The 22,387-nt window shown below is 38.9% G+C and overlaps 2 protein-coding genes across 2 annotated transcripts; both read right to left on the bottom strand.

Moving 5' to 3' along the window:
• Positions 1 to 75: 75 nt before the first annotated feature.
• On the bottom strand, positions 76 to 21,021 carry wdr55 (WD repeat domain 55). The gene is made up of 8 exons (XM_067424557.1): positions 20,951 to 21,021; positions 20,618 to 20,769; positions 12,951 to 13,051; positions 6,580 to 6,667; positions 6,274 to 6,453; positions 5,731 to 5,830; positions 2,143 to 2,312; positions 76 to 692 (listed from the first exon to the last, which is right to left on the bottom strand). The coding sequence occupies exons 1-8, from the start codon at positions 20,987 to 20,989 to the stop codon at positions 347 to 349; spliced, it is 1,176 nt and encodes a 391-aa protein (XP_067280658.1). The 5' UTR covers positions 20,990 to 21,021; the 3' UTR covers positions 76 to 346.
• zgc:113019 (uncharacterized protein LOC550590 homolog) lies at positions 14,293 to 19,396 on the bottom strand. Its single transcript, XM_067424555.1, has 2 exons — positions 18,511 to 19,396; positions 14,293 to 15,657 (listed from the first exon to the last, which is right to left on the bottom strand). Exons 1-2 carry the CDS (start codon positions 18,752 to 18,754, stop codon positions 14,387 to 14,389), a joined length of 1,515 nt encoding a protein of 504 aa, XP_067280656.1. The 5' UTR covers positions 18,755 to 19,396; the 3' UTR covers positions 14,293 to 14,386.
• Positions 21,022 to 22,387: the final 1,366 nt, after the last annotated feature.

The following is a 22,387-nucleotide window of genomic DNA, read 5'->3' as shown; positions in this document are numbered from 1 at the left end:
GTCACAAAAGTTAATAACTTGCATCCCTAACTTGGACACACTGTATGTTTTGACACAAACGTTTAAACTGTTCAAAGCCATGTAATAATTAAATTACAAGTTCAGAAAACTGTAAGCAGTAGTAAATAAAACTAAAGTAAACTTGTCTTTTGTTACTCTCTTTGGCCAATAAATGTTTTTGTTGATTTATTAAGGAGCCGTAACTCAAACAAGAACATCACAACATTATATTTGGAAAAATAATATTATACAAATGTCAAAGATTCAGATGTAAATCTGAAAATATACATAAATTATACAACACATGGCAACACAATACTGCAAAAGTAATTGCAATGAATTATATTCAGTCACTTCCACTGTCACTGTCATCATCATCACCATCCTCCTCCTCCTCTTCTTCTTTTTTACTGTTTTCCTCAGTTGTGTCCAAAAGGCCGGCAAAGAAATTCTGTCCTGTATCAAAAGCTTTATTACTCAGAGCTTTGAGGCGTCTGTCTTTTTTCTTTCTACGTCGATAATCTGTAACTTTCATATCGGGTATGCTGGAGATGTCCCAGAATTTGATCAGCTCATCATGAGCGCAGCTCGCCAGGAAACGTGCGTCTCTAGATCGTTCAATCTCCTCTATGGCTTCGCCGACATGCTGTCCGATACTGCCCACCACACGGTTGGGCAAGATACTGATGGCTCTGCAAAATGTAATCATTAGTTTTACTCATTTCATTGGATGGCACGCAACGCACACACACACATATATATGTGATATATACACTGATATATATACACTGATCAGACATAACATATCCTAAAATTGTGTTGTGTCCCTTTTGCTGCCGATACAGCCCTGACCTGTTGAGGCATGGACTTCACTAAACCCCTGAAGGTGTGCTGTAGTATCTGGCACCAAGATATTAGCAGCAGATTGGCTGTAAGTTGTGAGGTGGGGCCTCCATGTATTGGAATTGTTTGTTCAGCACATCCCACAGATGCTCGATTGGATTGCGATCTGGGGAATTTGGAGGCCAAGTCAACAGCTCAAATTCATTGTGTTCCTTAAAGCTTTTTTGCAGGGCACATTGATCCTATGTGGTCTGCAACAATGCTTAAATAGGAGGTACGTGTCAAAGTAACATCCACATGGATGACACTACCGAAGGTTTCCCAGCAGATAACATTGCCTCTGCTGGCTTGCCTTCTCCCCATAATGCATCCTGATGCCATGTGTTCCACAGGTAAGCGATGCACACGAAAATTCTGTCATCCTTTACTCACCCTCAAGTTGTTTCAAACCTGTATGAATTTCTTTCTTCAGCTGAACACAATGGAAGATATTTTGAAGAATGTCAGTAACCAATCAGTTAACTGGAGCCATTGACTTCCATACTAGGAAAAAAAAATACTATGGAAGTCAATGGTTCCAGGTAACTGATTGGTAAAGGATGACAATTTTCATTTTAAAGTGAACAATCCCTTTAAAGCACTTTTGATAGATAGGCCCTGTCCCAAATGGCACACTTCATGTGCACTCTCGGTCTTGCGGACTTACAATGGCCACTACATGCGCGTTTTCGTTAAGTCCACGATACTGCAGGGTGTCCCATTTGTCATTTTAGGTCTCAGAAGGGTACTTGCGAGCGCCCCTTTGCAGCCATTATGCGCCCTTGATGCGCACTTCTGCCGAGTCCACACTGGTGCAGGTTACGCAGCGAACTTCTTCCCAGCGGTCAAAGTGGCATTACGTCGTGAAAGTGCAGACTCAGAGGAAGACCGTGAGGGTTTAGGGTGCCATATGGGACAGGGCCATACTGACCACTGCAGACCGGGAACACCCCACAAGAGCTGCAGTTTTAAAGATGCTCTGACCCTGTTGTCTAGCCATCATAATTTGGCCCTTGTCAAACTTGCTTAAATCCTTACGCTTGCCCATTTTTCCTGCTTCTAACACATCAACATGGACAAAATGTTCACTTGCTGCCCAATATATCCCACCTAACAGGTGCTGTGATGAAGAGATAATCTGTGTTATTCAATTTACCTGTCATAATGTAATGCCTGACCGCTATATGCTCAAACAAAGTGGGATAAGAACGTGAACAAAAAAGTAATGTGACAAAATATCCTGTTCCGAACATGCCTCACCTGATCACTCCATCAGTAGATGCCGCACACAGTATGCTGTCTGTAATGGGGACGATACAGTCCAAAGACTCAGCCTGGACTGCGAAACGGTCACTGGTGGCACCAAAACCATTCCAGTTGAAAATGTATATCGTGCCCTCACTGGATCCACAAACAACTTTACGGCCTCTCTGTGGTAAAAATAAAATCAATAACTATCATGATTAAAACTACATTACCCACCTTCCGAAAACAGTGGCCCCATCAAAAAAAAATGTTTTATTGTGTTGAAAGTAAAATACATATCAATTGAAACAACAGACATAATGAAGACGGTCCAGAAGACTACAAATGAAACAAAAAAAGAGGGAGAAATAGTGATAATTTACAGGAATTCAGTCATCAGACAAAGTTTCAAGGGAGTGAAAATCTGTTATAAAAGGTTGCTATTTGTCATAAAAAGCACCATAACTAGTAGGGGTGACGCGGTACATGAAAAAAAGAAAAACAACCACGAACCATTCGGTTCGATTGTCTGTTTGGAGCTTGCGCGGCGTGCGGTTCGACGCATGCACAATGTAGCCTTGTGCCCGTATATTACCTCAGATAGTGGGTGTCCTTTTTGCGCGAAATAAGAGATGTGTGTGGACATACAGTGAAAGAATTAAAAAACAGTTAAAGGTACCCTAGAATGATTTGAAACAATATTTTAAATTGTTCTCTGATATCTACATAGAGGGTATGTGGCTTATTTAAAGGGGGGGGTGAAATGCTGTTTCATGCATACTGATCTTTTTACACTGTTAAAGACTTGGAATCCCATACTAAACATAGACAAAGTTTCAAAAGTTAAGGTGGACGTTTGATGGGAGTATTTCTTTGTCAAAAATACTACTTCCGGTTAGTCATAAGTTTCGGCAAGTTTTTTGAGATCATGCGTCCCCTTTGACGTTAATGGGGGCGGAATTTCCTTGTATGGGCCTTACGGACAATTCTACCGGAAGCGCGTGAGAGAGAGAGAGAGAGAGGGAGAGAGCGAAAGTAACAGGCTACGCCCATCAAAGCGCTGGCTTGTAGGATGCTGGACAGGTGATGTGCACATAACAATGTCACCAAAAAAGTGCGTTTTTGGTTGCCAGACCAAGACAGTCCTGCACAGATTCGCCAAAACCCCCGCGTTAAGGCAACAGTGGATGTAATTTGCTTTTCCGGATCAGCAACTGAGTTGCGCGAATGTTTATATCTGTTCGCTGCATTTCGGTGCCGACTGTTTCATAAACAAGGCCCAGCTCGACGCCGGATTTTCCCAATCGCCTAATGCTGAAGGATGGAGCAGTCCCAACGTTAGAAGGGTGAGTGAGACTGCTTCAAATGTCTGTTTTTTTTTAGTCCGCTTACTGTCTACACAAACCACGCGTAAACACACAAACACACGTGCACAACTGCACTTCCCACATGTACACCTTCAAAGACAAAAATACGACGATATAATTCAAGTATAAATATGTAAATAACACAAGCCGCTAAGCATATTATATAGTTAGTGTATAACTTGTACCACATAGAGACGTCCTGCTCTAGTCGTTTTTGCTGCTGCTCCTGTTCAACTGCAGCCTCTGGGTCTGATTCCGGATCATAGATGTATGGCTGTATCTGATTAAAAGCCATATTTTTATTTTGAATAAAGTTTTTTTCCCGCTGTTGACACAGCTTTACGACGCACTCGACTCAACATAGCAGCAGCGAGCACACGTCATTATTTAGCTCCGCTCACACGACACGCCCCCACCCGCTCGGCTTTTTTCGGAAAGACTCGGAACAGCGCATCTTTCTTATATAATTATAAAAAAAATAAAGACTTTTCGGAGATATGCAGGATGCAATGCTACTCTATAGGTACTCAAGATTGACATGACACTGACTGAAACTGAGTGTTTCACCCCCCCTTTAAGGGTTAAAATTGTCCAGATACAGTTTTACAGGTCCATTTACAACCCCAGAAATTGTCCCTAGGATGTAATGGGCTGTTTTTGCCTTATTTGGAAGGGTCATGAATATTAATGTAGAGTTCGGCTCTGATTGGCTGTTTCACTGCGGCTCCTTTCAGTGACAGAAACACATCTACCGTATACTGCATCCAACCTTATGTTTGATCTTGTTTCTGACGAAGATAAAGATTTTGAGGAACAACCAATTGTTTTGAAATGGACGCTTTTGAGTGATAAGTGGTAACGTCTGTACTATAACGTCAGCCTACATTTGAACTAGAATATAACATTAACTTTACACATTAACTCATATCATCAGCAGTCACAACTTTGTTTTTAGCATTTTAAAAACATTTTAGTCACTGTAATGCGTCACCGTTTGTTTTTACAATGATAGCTTCTTCGCTTTGAATCACAAACCCTAAACAGTGAACTGGGTAACATTAGGGCACACATATGTTGTTTGTACAGTAGCCTACAGGTTTTTGTTTAGTTAATTTTTTTAGAACAAATTAAAGTTGTCTTGTCAAATTACAACTGTTTCAACTTAAGTGGCGGAGAGGACGTTAGCAAGAAGGATCGAGTGAGCGATCTGTAAGCAACTAAACTAACATAGTTAGCTCCTGAGTTGTGTTGTTGATGAATTACAATTATGATTATAATTCTATCCGACAAAAGGGATTGCCATATGCATCTCGGTTTTATTTTGTAGTTTTATGACAACACTGGCAGGAGCAAATAATAATAACTTTGACATTTGTAATACTGATGTATACTACTCGGAGTTTCCTATTGTTACTGAACTAGCATCTTGCGTTGGATCTAGACAACACAGGGGATATTACCGTTAATGTTCTCTCACTAAGAAAGTTCCAGTTTAATCAGAAATTGTTTAGACAGTCAATAAGTGGATAAAATCACTACTTACTGCTCGCAGGGATATAGTTTGAATTACCGCTTCTCCAGTATCAGACGCTGAGTGAAGCTTGCTATTGTCCAGGTTAGAAAATCTGTCCGTGGTGAAATGAGCCAAGCAAACGAACAACTTTTAATTAAATTATTGAGGTATCCGGTTATAGATAAACATGTCTGTTGACAGTTTTGTTCAGTGGGAAGTGTATGAAAAGTCCCCACGTCCCCTGCGCAGCCTGGAACAGAACATCTATTTCCATGATCTGCCATTTTCGCTATTCTCGCGTGACGCATGCGCTGCCGTATACAAATGTTGGGGGCGTACATATTAATGATCCCCAGCGATTACGTCACAGTTGGCGTTATGTCGAGAATCGCCTGTTTTTCCGTGGTGTTTTTAGCAAACAAGATTTACATATGAAGGAGGCAATAATGGTGTTTGAGACTCACTGTATGTGAAGTCCATTTACTGAACTCTTGTTATTTAACTATGCCATGATTAATTGAAGTTTTCATTCAAGGGCACCTTTAAGGTGGATACTATAATTAATTTGATTAAACAAGCAACACTCCAAATGCTTACATTAGTTTCTTATGAGTGTTTGTTCAATTCTCTTGATCACAACACTGTAAACATGGAAAAAAATAAGAAAAAGGCCAAAGAAAAGTTAGTTAGATAATTAGCAATACTGACACTGTTTAGACTTACTTTCATAATAGAAACCGAGGTAAGATCTCCATTTTGGAATTCAGAAAGCAGTTCAAATCTTCGTCTTTTGATATTGAATACACCCATTGTACCATCACCACTGAAAAAAAAACCCATTTAGATATACAGCAATGAATTATCAGATTTGATCAAATTTAAATATCAGATGATTCAGTATTTGCACACCTTATGTAGGAATAACACTTCAAATATATATAACATTATGGTTGGCATGTGTGAAAAAAAGCACAAACGCATCTTTAAAAAAAAGAAAAAAAAAGAAAAAAAAAAGCAGTCAGATGGGTTGGAGATGGAAGTACCCGAAGCCTAATTCTAAATTCTGAAAGGCACAGGAGCCCCTAAAGGGACATGGTTAGGCTTGCTGCTGTAGTCAGTTACATCACAGTACATCAGATTTCATTTACCATGTGAAGATAGTAAGGCACTGCAATAATGATCCAATCAAAGACTCTTAGGCATTTGTCTATTTAAATCTAAACAGCTACTTTATTTTTTGGTAGTGTAGATCCCCTTTAACAGTACCTGGAAGTAAGTAGTGTCCTTTTAGCCTGGTCAATGGCGATATCACTAATATAATCCTCATGGTGCTTCAGATCCATAAATGATGTTCCTTTCCTCATGTCCCAAACCTTCAGCGTTCCCTCATCATCTCCTGTCGCAAATATGTTCTCATCAACCAGCAGCAGGGCATTGATGGGGACACTTAAAACATTAAAAACAAATTAATTTGCTGTTCAAACACCTCTGCTAATGTGCTAACATTTAAACAGCTTTACTTATGCAACCAGATTCTTAAGACTTTAAAAAAATAAAAAGGTAAAAAGATACTTGTGTGCTTTCGGGATGCGGGTCACTAATTTTCCAGCCTCCACGTCCATGATGTGAACAGCCTTGTCTTTAGACACGCTGAACAATTCTGAAAAACAGAGAGGAGATTAATCACTGGTAATTGCTATATAGATGCTGCAGTATGACATTTTTGTAGGCCAAACCGGGTTTTGGAGTTTGCATTTCTGGTTTAATCGTCTCTAAGGTTTTATTAAATGGGTATTTGGTTAAACGGCTGAAATAAGGTCTTTGCTTAACAAGCTCAAAATATTTGTGTGTTTTATTTTACAGCATAAAATTCATAAATAATACGCCATATGTTTTTTTTTTTTTTTACTTTTACCATTCATTACGCAGTTTCTAACAAGTGGCTAAATGGGACTACAGAGGTTGTGTGGGAGATTAAATCATCAGCAGAACTGATCAAATCATCTTCTCACGAGTCAGCTTTTATAGCCTCTTGTTTCAAATCAGCCTCATGTTTAAAATCACACTCTGAAACTCTTCTAACTCTAACTTTTAAAGAATTATTATTATAATCTTTTTAAAGAATGGAAGCTCAACTGTGGTGAAGTCATATGACCCTAGTGTAGTTCATTTATAGCCTTTTTTAATAGCTTTTTACATCTACCAACTGAATTAAGGCTTTAAACTGTGCCCATCTGTAAATATTTTGTAAAGAACAAAAAGTTTAAGTATCACTTGTGTAGTGGACAGCACATTCCAGGGCCCAGTTTATGGCCGGGCCCCTCTTTGCCCGTAGCAGTGGAAAAAGGTTTGCTACATTTTGATTGGATCTTGTTGGACTAGCACAAACAAAATGTCCAACACCATCAGATAAAGATGCTCAGACAACAGCCAGACACCGCTTTGAGGGCAAGAAGAAGACCTCTAGTACCAAGCCCAGGAAGGACAGGACTTCTCATTGGTGCCACATCCAGTAGTGGGTGAATCAAAGAAAGACCAAAACTGATCCATCCAAATCCATTCACAACTATGTTTGAAAACCTTAAGACTGATGTAAACTACACACATCCATTTCAAACTTATTCAGAGAAATAAGCTGTCTCATTGACCGCTATTTGTAATGCAACATCTTTCACAAATTCAGCTGTTAATGAACAAATGAATGAACACATGACAGTTCAATCTTTTTCCATCATGTTTGGTGTCTATTTGTTTAGTATATTGCCAATGGTATTCTGATGGTGTTTTGGAAAGTGAGAAATGCATTGATGAACTTTAAAGACACTTTAAAGACTTCTAACTGTGTACAGTATGCAAATGAGTTCTACAGGGGAAAGAAGGGTGGGCCACTCTGTGTGCCCCCTCTGATGCCAGCAGCCAATAGCAACCAGGTTATGAGTCTGTCCGCCGAGGATTAGACTGTGACAGAGCAACCAGGTTCTGAGTCTCCTCATCCGAGAGACAAACAGTTCACCAAGTTCTGAGTCTGTCCGCCGAGGATTAGACTGTGACAGAGCAACCAAGTTCTGAGCCTCTGGTTTAACCAGAGAGACAACACAAGATCCGGGGATCTGAATCTACAGCTTGTGAGGCAGCAACAGATACGACAACGTTCTGAGCCTCCAGCCTGTGAGGAAAGAGACATTAAGCAACACTACGTTCAGAGTTTTAGTCCAGCGAGACGACTACATCACGTCCCGAGTCTCCATGCTAAAGAGATCAGAGCAGATTGACCAACTTCTGAGTTTCTGGTCCAAAGAGGCAGAAGACACACAGACATTTGCAACAAGCTCAGGAGAGCAAACCTTCACTTCAGGGCCTCATCTGCGTGTTCCAGATTTTAGGACCCTTTGGTGCCCCAGGAGATCAGCATCCCACAGACCTTCGTGTTCAAGGCTGTTGAAACAGATTCCAGCTCCTTTCTTCACTGCATTGTCTCCCAGCAAAACCAGTGGAAGAAGTCATCACCATCGGACTGCTTACTCAACCACGTGGAACGTAAATATCACTTAACCAACCCTCTTTCTAGAAACCTTGGCATTGTTGTATAGTATCAGTATATGATTTTCTAATTTACATTACAAGTAATATAACTGATGCTAGTTAATAACAAATAATCTTTCGTTTATTTGTTTGATACATAATAAGGTTCTTCACCTTTATTTCAGAGAAACAACAGTTTATCTTTCCATAAGATAACGTAACTCTTCTATAGACCCTTTTACTGTTTGTATACAATGATGACGTAGCAACGTATGCGCGCGCATTTTGGCAACAAACTGTGGCGAGAATCAGCAGCATGTCAAGCTACGTGAGCGGATTAAGCAACACAAACCGAGAAAGCTATTTTAAAAAGTTGACTTTATCAAATGGTATGCGGCTACCAGATCCGTGTACTATAGTGGAGTGGATAGAAGACGTTAGCAGATGGCCAAATATACAGTGGTCAGATACGTATTTAGTTGAGAAACCGAGCGTGTACACCCGAGGCAAGCATATAAATCACTGGATGCTTATGAATACGTTGTCTGTGGGCATGTAGAATGTCCAATACAATTTCCTGCATTTATTATTATTCTTCACACAGACATACATTTATCCTTTTCCTTACATTTTATGTTGGTATTGATTCGTATGTGTCGACACACTTCTGTTTAAAGTTTAATTTTGTAATGCTCTAGTACTTTAATAGCAACTATATTGCTTGCATACATTTCTCAAATAGTTATTTGGCAATTAAACTATTAATAAAATCATTACAAATGAAATTGATAAGTACTGTGATTATTGATATGATAATCTGAGGGGGGGGGGTACATTATACACATCAGTGGCAGACAATGTTGGGAGGTTTATTATAAAGCATTACGTTTCAAGTGCAGTAAATGTTTTACAAATGTAATTTTTTATGCAAGCATTTTTTATGTCCTCGTTCCAATCAATGCGTTTAATCGCCTGCAGCCACAGGTACCGCAGGTTAATTCTTTTGAAACGGCCGTGATCCTGTTGGAATCCTATAAAACTTAAGCCCATTGGTGGAACACTGGATTAGTGCAACCAAAAACGCAACAGCCAGACATTTTGATGCTAGGAAACCGTTTTGATAAACTTTCGGAGTTGCTAACACGTTAGAATCACTGGGGAGCAAAACCACTTCCGTTGCCACAATGCGCACGCAACTATTTGATCACGTGGGCTGTAAAAGGGTCTATAGCCACACTTAACTTACTCACATGTATTTTATACATTTTACGCACTTTATTCCTTTATCATTCATTGTTTTCATTTAGTAGTTGTGTTAATTGTTCTGTTTATCTTTTGTTAATAAAATCTATTTTATTACAATTGTGTCTTCCTTGTGCTGATAAAACAGAAAAGGCTCTACAAGTTAGAATCTTTCAGATAAATCAGCTGACCAACTCTCCCACCTTACATTCATTATAAATGACTGGGCAGCCTCCTGTTCGGAGTGTTCTCATACAGCCAAGGTAAAAGACCTTAACTAGTGTCCCAAACTAAGAGGGGGGAAGGTGGTCATCTGATGTACTCATAACCAAACCTTAAGTGACGTGTGATCCAAAAATCACAACTTCAGTGGTGATGTGAGTACTAACCACTACCTTACTTAGTGTCCTTGGGTGGACAAAAGTAAAAATCACTACATAATTGGCGTCCCTGGGTGGGCTTACTTAGAATGAAATGAGACTTCTGGTTTGTCAACACAAGTTAATACACTGAAAGATAAAAAAGGAAGTAACTTTAGCAGGAAACTAAGTCTTTCACCAAGTCAGAAACCAATTGCATCGCAACGAGTGGTTCTCTCTAAGCCTGATTGATAGTTTCCCTGCTCAACTCCATATTACGGTTTATGACTAGGATTAGTTGCAAAGTGTATAGAATTGTATTGTGGCACAGAGCTCGCAATGTTTTTTAGCACACGTTGTAATTGTTGATTATAGCTAATTGCTAATATAAGAATAGCATATGGTGTTCACCTAAGTCTTTCTAAGTGTTTTAGAATTTTTATGAACGTGTCAGACAAGGGTAGTGCCTTCTGACAAACTGAAGACAAGTGCTAGAATTCTCACCGCTTAGTGTGTGTGACATTCATTGTCACAGTGGCTTAGAGCTGCTTACACTTGTGGTAAACTTTCAGAGTTTAGCTGGTTTGGGTGGTGTATTTATTTATTATATATACACAACAAAAGTATATATATATTAAATAAAGATTGCTGATATGACTGCTGAAGCAGTGAGCCAGGCCTTAAAGGGCGCTTCACTAATAAAGCTTCCTTCTCGCCTATCACTAAATTGGCCTGTACAACAAACCCAAGCCACAGACAAAATATCCCTCGCCCAAGAACAGAATAAAGATTTGTTCCAGGAATTCAAAAATGAGCTGTCTGATCTGCGTAGGGATCATTTAAGATTAAGAGCTAAAATATGTAGATTGTCATCTGAGGCAAAAAGCTTACAGTTTATTACTGTGATTCAGGAAGCAGAACTTAAAAGAGTTAAAACTGACATGGTCACTCTGCAGACAGAGTTGGCCCATACCCAAAATGACCTGCTAGAATAGACAGAAAAGTTAAATTCTCTGAGCCCTATTTGTGAACCACATCACAGATTGTCCATGGTTTCATGGATATACAAAGCCCAGATATTGCTAACAATTATGACAAATTGTGTAAAGCTCTTCTGGTAGAGTATACTCTATATCAGAACCCATCTGCCTCTCATCTCTCAGCTTTCCGAATTAAGCAAGGCCCGCCATGAGTCTCCCAGAGAGTACTATGAGCGCATCTGGCAAAGATGACCCCAAGGCAGAGGAGGATGTTATGTTTAAGAGTCTGTTTGTAAGTAATCTTTACCCTACTGTTAGGAAACCACTCATACTCCTGGTAGATGTTGAAAATATGTCTGCAGGAGAACTGAGGCAGCTTGCCATGCGAGCCTGGGACAGTGGGAAGGTAGGTTCAGACAGGCAAGACAGGCAGCCATGTTCATCTGTGCTTGAATCTAGACATGACTGTAAGACTCCCATTCATATAGTAGCCAGATCTTCCCCAAAACAGATTAGTCCATTGCAGCAATTTCCAGCAGAGCTCCCAGAGACCTAAGCTCTCAGTTTTCAGTGGTCATAACAATCAAAGGTATGCCCCCAGAAAGGAGAGCAAGCAGTGGCAGTGGGAGGATAGATTGCAAGGACAGAAGAAGAATAGAGATAACTCGGAGAATGGCCAAAAACAGAGAGGTCAGAATTGGAAATCTAGCGGGACTGAACATAAGGATGCTGAGAACTTAGCAGAGATCCAGCACATACTTCTTAAAGCCCTCAAAGACCTCAAGTCAGAGGAGTACCACTCCACTGACAGAGACTTGGTCTTCTAAGCATGATCAGGTCAGGGCCCTCCTCCTCCACCTAACATCTCAGACTGTGGACAAGAGTCAGGGGAGAGAGCAGCAGCCCATAACTGAACAGGGTCTTTCAGATTCAGCAGACATCAAGTCCCTGTTACCGTTTAAACTTCAACTTTACCTTTTAAACTTCAACTTCAGCCTAAGAAGGGTTCATACATTTCTATTTTAGTTTTGCTTCAGTTTAGACTTTTCAGTTAATTTCTATAAATCGCAAGGTTATGATTTTGCATGCCCATGACAATCCCTTTGGATGTCATGAAAGGGGGGTCAAAGCCTCCTATGATATTTACGATCAACTAATTCACTGGCCACTCGCACAGTAAAATATTGCAGATCTCAGCCAGGATTAGATAATTTGTTCTCCATTCCAGCCATTCAAACTTTCTTATAGGAGACACAAATAAGAGATAGTGGATTAGACCTGTGGTACAGCCTTCCAGAGGAAGCTGCAAACGTCAGGCAGAGCAATCAAATTCCCAACCCCCAGTACTGGTCAACATACAGCCTCTTGAGCTTCTAGCATAGCCAAGATAATGGATGTCACACAACCTGACTACTCCCCTTAATTAGTCTGTATAATAATCCAATTATTACATGTGAGCTTTGCTCCTGATAAGGCGATGAAAGATAAAATCTTGTCATTGGTGGTACCAGGTGAACTAGTTGAGGATTCTGTTAATCAGACAATGCAAGTAAACCAAGCAGGTGCACTTAGCTTACAGCTTGGATAGTGCTATACCAAATTATGTCAATCTAGATATTTAAATAATTGGTTTCCGGCTAAATACACTTGTATTGGTCACAGAGCTTATTTCCTGCAATATTTTAATCTGATGAAAGTTGTTGAGGGATCATCGTGATTCTGACTTCCAGGTTGGCCTTTAAAGCAAAAAAACATCATCCCCGTAGCACTCTATTGTCAGTGCTGGGGAAACTGTGCTGTGACAAACATAATAATGAATGTAGAAGTAGAAGATGCTCACTCTGTCCATCACTGGAGAAGAGCACTTTCCTGCAGGACTTGAGATGATGTCCTGATGACCACAGCTCTTTGTTTGCTCCTTCCGTGCAGGAGTATGAATATCTGCAAACCAGAAAGAGATGAATTTACACTCAACCGCACCAGTAATCGTCTATATAGATTTGATCTACTGTATTTCAACAACATATTAACTAGAATTTCGCCAATTTTGATCAGTGAATTTCCATTTCTTGACTTTTTTTTGGGAAATCTCTTTAAATCACTCAAATCAGAAAATACTGTCAACAGCTAGACAAAAAAAAGAAAGAAAAAGAATAACACCGTGTTTTAAGGGATAAAATGTTATGTAAACAGTGCAGAGGCTGCATTGCCAGCAGAATCAAAAGTATAAGAGTTAGGCACATGGCAGAAAATTGACAAATCGATTAGTGTTGGAAGCCGGCTTTTGCCGAAATCACTCTACTCCCTTTTCCATAACACATCAGATCAGAAAAATAAAGAGAATATTTGAAAATTGGAAATATATTGTCTAATGTGTGCTCAATAATAAAGTGTTTAGAGTTAGGCTTTATTGCCCCCAAAAAGGCACCATCCATTTAATAATTTTAATAAATATAATAAATTAAGATCATCACTGAGGTGCAAATAGTATCTGCCCCGGTGCCTCCCTTTAAAAGTATAAACAGCGTATTAACACTTATTGCAAAGAAAATAATGCTATTTTTACATAGAATAAATAATTTCTATAGCTTTTTCACTTAGGGTAAAAATAAAAAAAACAGCTGCCATGATTAAAGAAAACCCTCCGTAAAAAGCTTCTGACTTGGTGCAGTAGAAAAAAATAATTTTAAAGGAACCCCCAATTTTAAAAATGGGTAAATGTTCCTTTAAGAAAACTGCCTTTAAAAGACCTGCATTGAAATGACAGATTCCGATAAAGGTGTAATAAAATAAACACTTAAATGTGTATTTTGGATATTTTCTTCTCATGCGTCTGAAAGATGATATGTTAAGGAAAAAAAGTAGGCCAAAATTTTTTTTTTTTTTCATTTTTAGTTTTCCATTTAACTTCAGTTATTTATTGCCTTTTATTCGTACAGTTAGTACTTGATGTTACACGGCCCCTTTCCATAATACACCGGTTGTTATTTGCACTACAGGAACATTGTGAACTTTTAAGTCAATTAGGTTTTTGTTGTTTATTTGACTTGTTAATTTTTTACCTTTTTATGCATGATCAGTACCTGAAGGTTACCCTTCCACTATCTCTTTTTAAACATGTTGTATCTATTACTGTGAACTGTACACATTTAGCTCATCATATTATGACAAACACAGAGATACAGAATTTAAGTACTTTTTGTAATTTATTATAGTAATGGTATGCAACACAAATAATGCTGATTGAGAACACAATTCTTACGTAGTTAACATGTTTTATGCTATGGTTTGTGGTTTCATAACAATGCTCGGGCACATATTAGTCAAGGCACAGCATACAGTCACAATCTTGTCCAGGAATGTCATGACCTCGCCTTGACATGGGAGTACCATGCTCACTGGTACCATTGCATTTAGTATGATGTACTTTGTGCGCACGCATCCAATAAGCCTCTTAATGTGGACTCTGAGGTGAGCTATCTGGCGTGTCTCCTCCACATCTTTTGCATCAAACCCGGTAGGTCCTCTTGCTCTCACTTCTGCACTCTTTAGTCCATCCAAACAGTCCTTGGTGTCCCCACGGTCTGCCAACACAAAGTCCCCAGGCAACAGTTTGTTAAGAAGGCCGCTATTCTCAGTCACATGCTCGTCACTGACAGGACCTACCCACCCTTGGGAAACGAAAGAGATGGCTCCCCGTGGCGTAATGCCAATGAGATACTTGAGGGTGTGCTTGTTTGTGTCATGGGAAAATGTCTGCGCTCCAACTTCGAGATTTGACTCTCTTCCGATGTTGATTTCAAAGCAGTCCGCAATAACTGTTACACGATTGCCAAAAGCCTCTACAAACTCAAGTGGCATGGTGGCTTGCAAGCAGTGTCTCTCTGGCCAGTCCACCAAAGGGTTGAGACACTTGAACATTACATCTATGGTCTCCCTGAACGTAGCGGACACAGTCTTACAATCTACGGAGAAAAGGTATGCAATGTGCTGGACTGGCAGATTCAGCCTCAGCCGCATCAGAGTTAGGAGTAGCATCTGAAACGGTGAAAGTTTTCGGCTGGTCTGTGGCAGGTAGGGAAGAAGTTGTGTCAGCACACCCATCAGAACAGCAAAACATGGAAGTCCAGTGTAGTATGTGACCTTCACGTTGTCCTCTTTCAAAAAATGCTCCTCCATCTTCTTTTGACAGAGCTCTTCCTTCAGTTTCCTGTTCTCGTCCAACAGGCGATTAATTTCGGCACACCTGCAGCTACAAAAACTACATTCCTGCTGTTCTATGGTGTTGTCGTTTGTGCCAGCTTCATGCATCTGTGAAGCGTTATCTATTTGTGAAGTGTCATCTGGTGATTCAGCCATAACCATCCCTGATCTCTGGTCAGCTAGATCCAGTTGTGCAGGTGCAACATTGTTCCTTGTTAGAGCTTGCTGTCTCTTTGTCCTCCGGTTAAACCTCCCAGTGTCTGTTGGTTTAACTTCTGTGTGCCCAAGATGTAATGATGGTGCCCAGTCAGGATCACACTCAAACATTTCATAGGCTGGCTTGCCTAAAAAGACAAGGATTTTTTAAATTAGTTATGTAGCTATGCGGCTAGTTATTGGTGCAAAGTTAGCTGTTTAACAACAACAATAGCTGCATCCCGATTTAGAGGCTGCCTTCAAAGGCCGCATTCGAAGGCTGATTGCGTCACAATGAAGGCTGTCCCAATTCGAAGACTCCTTCAAATGCGGCCTTCGTTCCCACATGCAATGAAGGAAACAACAGATGTGCTATATCCAAAAGATTAGGCAGATGACTTGTTGCCTCACTGCATATGTCTTCGCAGGCAGCGTTTGCACACAAAAGAAATGTGACGTTTGTTAAAAACAATGTTAATGATATTAAGAACATTTTAAAATAAAAACCTTTCAACAGTACCTCTGGATGGCGCAGATTACCGAAGAGTCTAAGACGAAATGATGACGAGACTGCACCAATGTCCAAACAAGCCGACTAAGACTAAATTAACATGCATTATTGTTGACGAAAAAGGACGAGACTAAAATGTTTCGCATAAAATAAAAACTAAGATAAAATCTCTCTTCATTTGTCATCATCAATCGTCTCTACTATTTCATCACGAGAGAATATTCAGCTGATATGCCTTCAAAATATTCCAAATGAGTTTGTGCCGCTGATGCTCAAGTATAGGTCTCATCTCAGTCTTCTGTTGCTGCCATCCTGTGGCTAATGGAGCTAAAGCCAGCACTTTCAATACATTTGAATAGACAGGTAAACAGTACAGTAATGAACATTTTGGGGAGATATTTTGGTAGTAAAAACTATTTGTGTAAAAATTATTGTCCATTAATGAACACTTAAAATATTTATCTTTTCTAATATATTTATTATTTATTTTACTATTTGTGTAGTGATTAAGGTTAAATTAATAGTCATAATTCATCAAGTGTATTTTGTCTGGTAATTATGACATTTAAACAATATTTAAGATGTGTGAAACACTATTTAACTGAAATGGTATTAATCTCAGAAATAATTTATGTAGAAGACTAAAATGTTTTAACTAAAACTTGACTGAGAAATATTGAGTTTTCTTTTGACTAAAACTAGACTAAAAAACAAGACTTTTAGTCGACTATCTAAAAAAAGATATGCGAATTACTAAATATGACTAAAACTGACAAGGACATTTAGCACAAGACTAAATTAAAAATAGGTGACAAAATGAACACTACTTTGTTAACAATAATTTCAACATTTGCCAATACTATATCAAAAATGTATTGCTCATAGTTAACACTAATGTTTAAAGAAACTTTGTAAAGTGTTAAGCCTAAAAACAACAACCTAAACAACCTTTTGCCTGACAGAGACATATATATGGTTGATAAAATAAAAAATAGATAATTGTTTAGTAACCTCTGTCGAGTGACATTAACCAATTTAGCAAACAGACAAAGCTTTACCCACTTTTTTTCAGTTTTCAATTTAATTTGTCATTTTAGCGGCGCGGCGCGGCGCATTTTCTTAGGAAGAAATGGAGGAAGCGGGGAAAGTAAAGGAAGAGACACCGTCATGCCTGACATCAACATCGATCAGCTACAAAATGAGACACGTCATTGTAGCTTGCGGTCACGTGACAAAATGGGCGGTGTCTGACACAGATATGTATTAGGGATGCGCGATTTACCGGTACTGGAAAAATACCGGTATATATTTTATTTAAAACGGTACGATATCATGATTTGGCACATTTCGGTTTATGCTGCTTTTCCGAAGTTCACCGCTAGATGGCAGCGCGCTACCCCAACTGACCCGAAACAACCGGCTAATGTGACAACAACATAGACGGACAAAATGGATAAAGCAGTTGAATCTCACTCAAGATGCCCAAAACGAATGAATAAAGAGAGGAGTAGAAGTGACATTTGTAATGACTTTGCTTATAAAACTGATGAAGAACCATCAAACCTAGCCAAGAAGCATCTGTCACTATCCTGACTTTAGGACTTCTTAAGAGATCGACAGGTCAGTGGATCATTCAAACCATCTCATTTAGACATTTTTGTTTTTTTAACACTGATCAACGCACACACACAGCCTAACATAAGATCAAATATCACAATCTCCAGCGTTCGTTTCAACCAATGACATTTAGATCTCATTATATTTGCACGCATACTATTGCACTGTTTACATTCGCGTTAGACACCGCCGACTGTGTTTATGTGAATACTCACTAAAGACGGACATTTGTACATAATTCTGTGTATTTGACTGTTTAAGGAAACTTAATGTGTAATGTGCGAGCGTGACTAAGTGACAGGCGTGTGTGTGTGTGTGTGTGTGTGTGTCGTTGTTATAAGCTCATGTCTCCTGTAACTGTTATTACGAAATGCTATAAAATCTCTTGCGTGTTCAAATGATTTCCGTTATCCGTCCCGAGACGAGCGTGAAATGTTGAATCGGATTATGCAGATTGCTTTAGTGTAGTGCGATGTCTTTTGAAACCAGAAGCAATTAGCTAATTTTGAGAGATTTTTGCTGAAATTATTTCTCACAAGAAAGTTTTCAAATGACTGATTTGATGTGATAAGCTTCGCTGATTAATTTACTAATAAACATTTGTGGTAATTTCCCACTTTATAAACTCAAAACTTGCATAATTGTTCTCATTCGCGTGCAATATACCCGCGCTAATATCAGACCTTGTGGTATCGATTTAATATCGGTACTTCGGTATTAGATTGTGGTACCGTACCGAAGCCAAAATTGTGGTATCGAGCCATCCCTAATATGTATAGCATTAGCTAGCATTCTAGGCAACAACATCCGGTGCACTTCGTGGTTTAATAGCCGACCACATAAACACATTGAAAGACATTTCTAGAGAACTTACCCGAATGAAAATGCAGAGAACACACTCTCATCGATTCGGATATTCGGTCGAAAGTAATGTCCTTTCTTCTAATTGCAGCCACCCAAGAAACCCGACGTCTCCTTGTCACATCGGAGACATGCGGACCTTCATGTTTTTTCCATGTAGGGAAACGGAAATACTGTAACACATGGTTCCTACGGTTTCCACGATGATCATGTGAGGAACTGGAACAGTTATTTACACAGCAGTGTTTTCCAGGCATTCTAGTGCAGAATCACAACAACCTCCTTTGCTACCAACACAAACAATGACCGTCAATGGCGGCTACCCTCCCAAAATGGTGGAAGGGGGAGGATGCCGTGATCTCTGGGGGCGGAGCGCATGGGGGCTCTTGACGACATCTCATTTTAATCTCAATTGGGATGCAGCTCATGATTGCATTGCTGCTAGCAATAACAAATTCAACAGTGTGGTTATAATTTACCTTTATGAAAATGCCGCGAGCAAACACGCATGTCAGGTAATGTTTATAGCATCAAATAACTAACTAAAACTAAACTTATTTTAAAAACGAACACTTGAAATGAAATCATCGTGATGATAACTGCCCTCAATGACATAAACTAACTTAATGGGAAAAAAATATTTGAAGTGTAATTTTATTGTTTAGTTTGATCCCATATAGACTTCAACGGCGAAACATGAAGTCAATTAGAAGCACTCACGTCCTCATGACTGAGCGAACTGCGCAGGCTCAGACTGAGCTAGACAGATGTGTAGCAAGTGAAGGGCATAATAAAAACGAACTGGAACGCAGCATGAGTTTAATAGGAGAAAACTGCGAGTAAAACAAACGGTTATCAGTTTAAATTAATGGCTGAGCTCGATAGTTCCTTACAAATTACTAAAGATCCAGTGATTGATTAATAGATATTGACATGCAGTCAGAAATCGTGTTTTCCTGACATTTATATGAGCCTGATTTCGATACATATACATAAATAATGATCACGCTCAGTCATCACAATTTTGAGACTGACCCTGCGTCCAAATTTGCATACTATCCATATTAGTGTTCGAAATAAGAATTAGTATGTGCCAAATCATTGAAAAGAGTATGCCAAAGATAGCTGGATGGTTTACTGTTTCTAAGTAGAGATCGATGCACACTAACGATTGATATTAGCCACAACCCATTGTGAGTTTGACGTGATTTCGATTAGAACTACAAACGCGGATAAAAAAAAAAGTGTTAAAAAAAACTACAAACATGACGGATGTGCGAGTCTGACGGTTAAGTAGAGAGGTTTAGATAAAGGTTTTGAGAGATAAATTATCAGTATTTAGTCTGACAAAAATATATTTATTCAGTGTTGTCCACATTATATTTCACCTGCAGCAGCATTGTGAACTTTTTTAATGCCACGTTTGGCCATTAACTTTTTAAAGCATCATTATATTTAAACTGCAAACACATGAAATTAAACTGAATGTGGAGGATTTTAACTGTGACGATGATTGACGGCAGTTTAACAGATAATCACATTATTAAACTGTAATGAGATACATATAACTAAGCAACAGAGTCCATTATAGAAGATGAAGTAGTATGTCCCAAAACTTGCATACTTTTGTGCTACACACTCAAAAGTATATACTTTTTGTTCACAATAAAGCCCTGTAGTGCAGCAGTTGTTCTGCCACTGGATCCGGATGAGCGGGCGTGTTCTGGGTGGAAAGTGACAATGCATACCCTCCTAAAGTCCCAACCTGCACTGCGCATCTGAAGTTACTCCAATGAAAACGTGCTGAATTCGGAACTGCATAGTAGTGTACTAACGTTACTCTTACTACTTCCACCGTATATGCGGTGCCGAATTCAAGTTTTGCCTTTAGTGTCTTGAACTACTACTAACCTAACCCTAACTAGAAAAGATGAGTTTCATATCTGGTAACACTGTAGAACGAATACCAGTCATGTGTTCTTTTTTGTATATCAGTAGAATAGGTTTGATCAGATTAATATACCGTAGTCAAAAATTTAAAGGATTTAGTCTATTATTGCAACATTAGCATTTGTGGAACCCCACATATAAACACATGCCTATGAAATAAACAAACGTACAGGTATATATCTCCATCAATGTCTCCAGCCGCTAGGATGTCTTGATTGGGATGAAACGCGATTGTGTTGCCAATCGCCTCTAGTTTGATGTCTTCTGGTGTCTCGCGGATCTTTGGCGCTTTGAGCTCTTCGGGCTCTTCTGCGGTCTCCTCCTGTAAACACAGCGACACACACAGCAGGCAGGACTGCATTTTAGCGCAGTTTATAAGTTTAAAGTGCATTTTACGACTTAAATATTAGGTATGTCGGTTGATTTTAAATGTATATTAAAACGTATTCCGATAATTGACAGCAATGAAACGCTCTATATTGTATAACACAAAAAAAACATACTTGATCAAATGAATCCTCGTGCTCTATGGAAGTCGCCATCTTGATTGTATGTTAAATATGTCACTTCCGCCACCTGCTGCACTGGAGTGGCCAGCGGCGCATGAATGGATTTTTACATATTCCTGCCTCACATGCTGACATGTACAATTGTTTTGCACACGGTACAACTTCTGTGTTGTATATTTTGCATCAAAACCTCTACTTTATTCTAGTTTCACTACTATATGCTATTTTATTTACATAATATATCGTATTTATTGATAGTCCATCATAATCGATTTTTATAAGCATTTGCGTGTTTGTGTGTCCTTAACTTGTTTGGTTTTGCACTGTCGGACAAGGGAAAACATTTGACTACATTACATCACATGTATGTGAGAAATAAAAGATTTTCAACCTTAAAATGTAGGGAAACACTTATTTACAGTGTCATTGTTACATAGTTACTATAGTAATAACTATAAATGATGGATAGTTACATGCAACTAACCCTAAACCAAACCCTAATCCTCCTAACCCTATAGTTAGTGTAGTGTATAATTACAATGTAACCAATTTCAGCTATAAAAAATGACACAAACAATGAATAGTTACAATAGACATATTATTTAATTTATTTTTTCTTTTCAACATTATAAAAAAAAAATTGTGTATGGACAAGAACACAGCAAAAGAAACCCTTTATTATGAATCATAATCGAGCCTTTGTGAAATGCATACACAAAACGAAATCCGCACTGAGCTCATGTAAGGACATAATTTAGCCACTAGATGTCAGTACAAACACATTAACGCTTCGAAATCGCGATTTCTTCATCGGTTTGACCCTTTAGACTGGGGGAAAAGGGAAAAACACACTTTAGAGATTTAAATAAATAAATTATCGATTAATTATGTTTAACAGCATTCTGTGATGAAAATAAAGATGGAGTTCTTGAATAACATCTCCTTTATATGCTAATTTCATGACTAGCTTTTTATGTATGCTATCCTAAATGCTTACAATTAAATAGCAATTCCTCTTTTTGGCGTAACTTGACAACATTTTAGCTTGGTTGTAAATATTTATTCAAAAAAACTGTGAATAGAGGCCTAGCGGCATCAAAATTGAACTCCTCATGATTGTTTGGAAATGATTAGCATTTCCATAAAGCTTTCATTATTTGCTCTTTGTGTATTTGTATTGAGCATATGGGTCATCTTAACATGTCTGGATCCTTTTTGGTGTCCCAGATATTTGCATTCCTCCTCTTCCACCTTTAGACAGCACCTTATTAAAGTGGCCTTCTTGAAGATCAAATCAGACGCAGCCAGAGGCATCTGCTCGGTAAAAATAAAAAATAAATGTTTGTCTCAATCCTTAATTTGTTGAGAAACATTTTACAACTCCTCAGAGTAAGTCCCTAAAGATTCCTCACTGAATGCACCCCATAGTGC

Source organism: Pseudorasbora parva, chromosome 18 (assembly GCF_024679245.1).
Source record: "Pseudorasbora parva isolate DD20220531a chromosome 18, ASM2467924v1, whole genome shotgun sequence".
Lineage (NCBI taxonomy): Eukaryota > Metazoa > Chordata > Actinopteri > Cypriniformes > Gobionidae > Pseudorasbora > Pseudorasbora parva.
The sequence above is the reverse complement of the archived record's forward strand: the minus strand, read 5'-3'. Positions and strand labels throughout refer to the sequence as shown.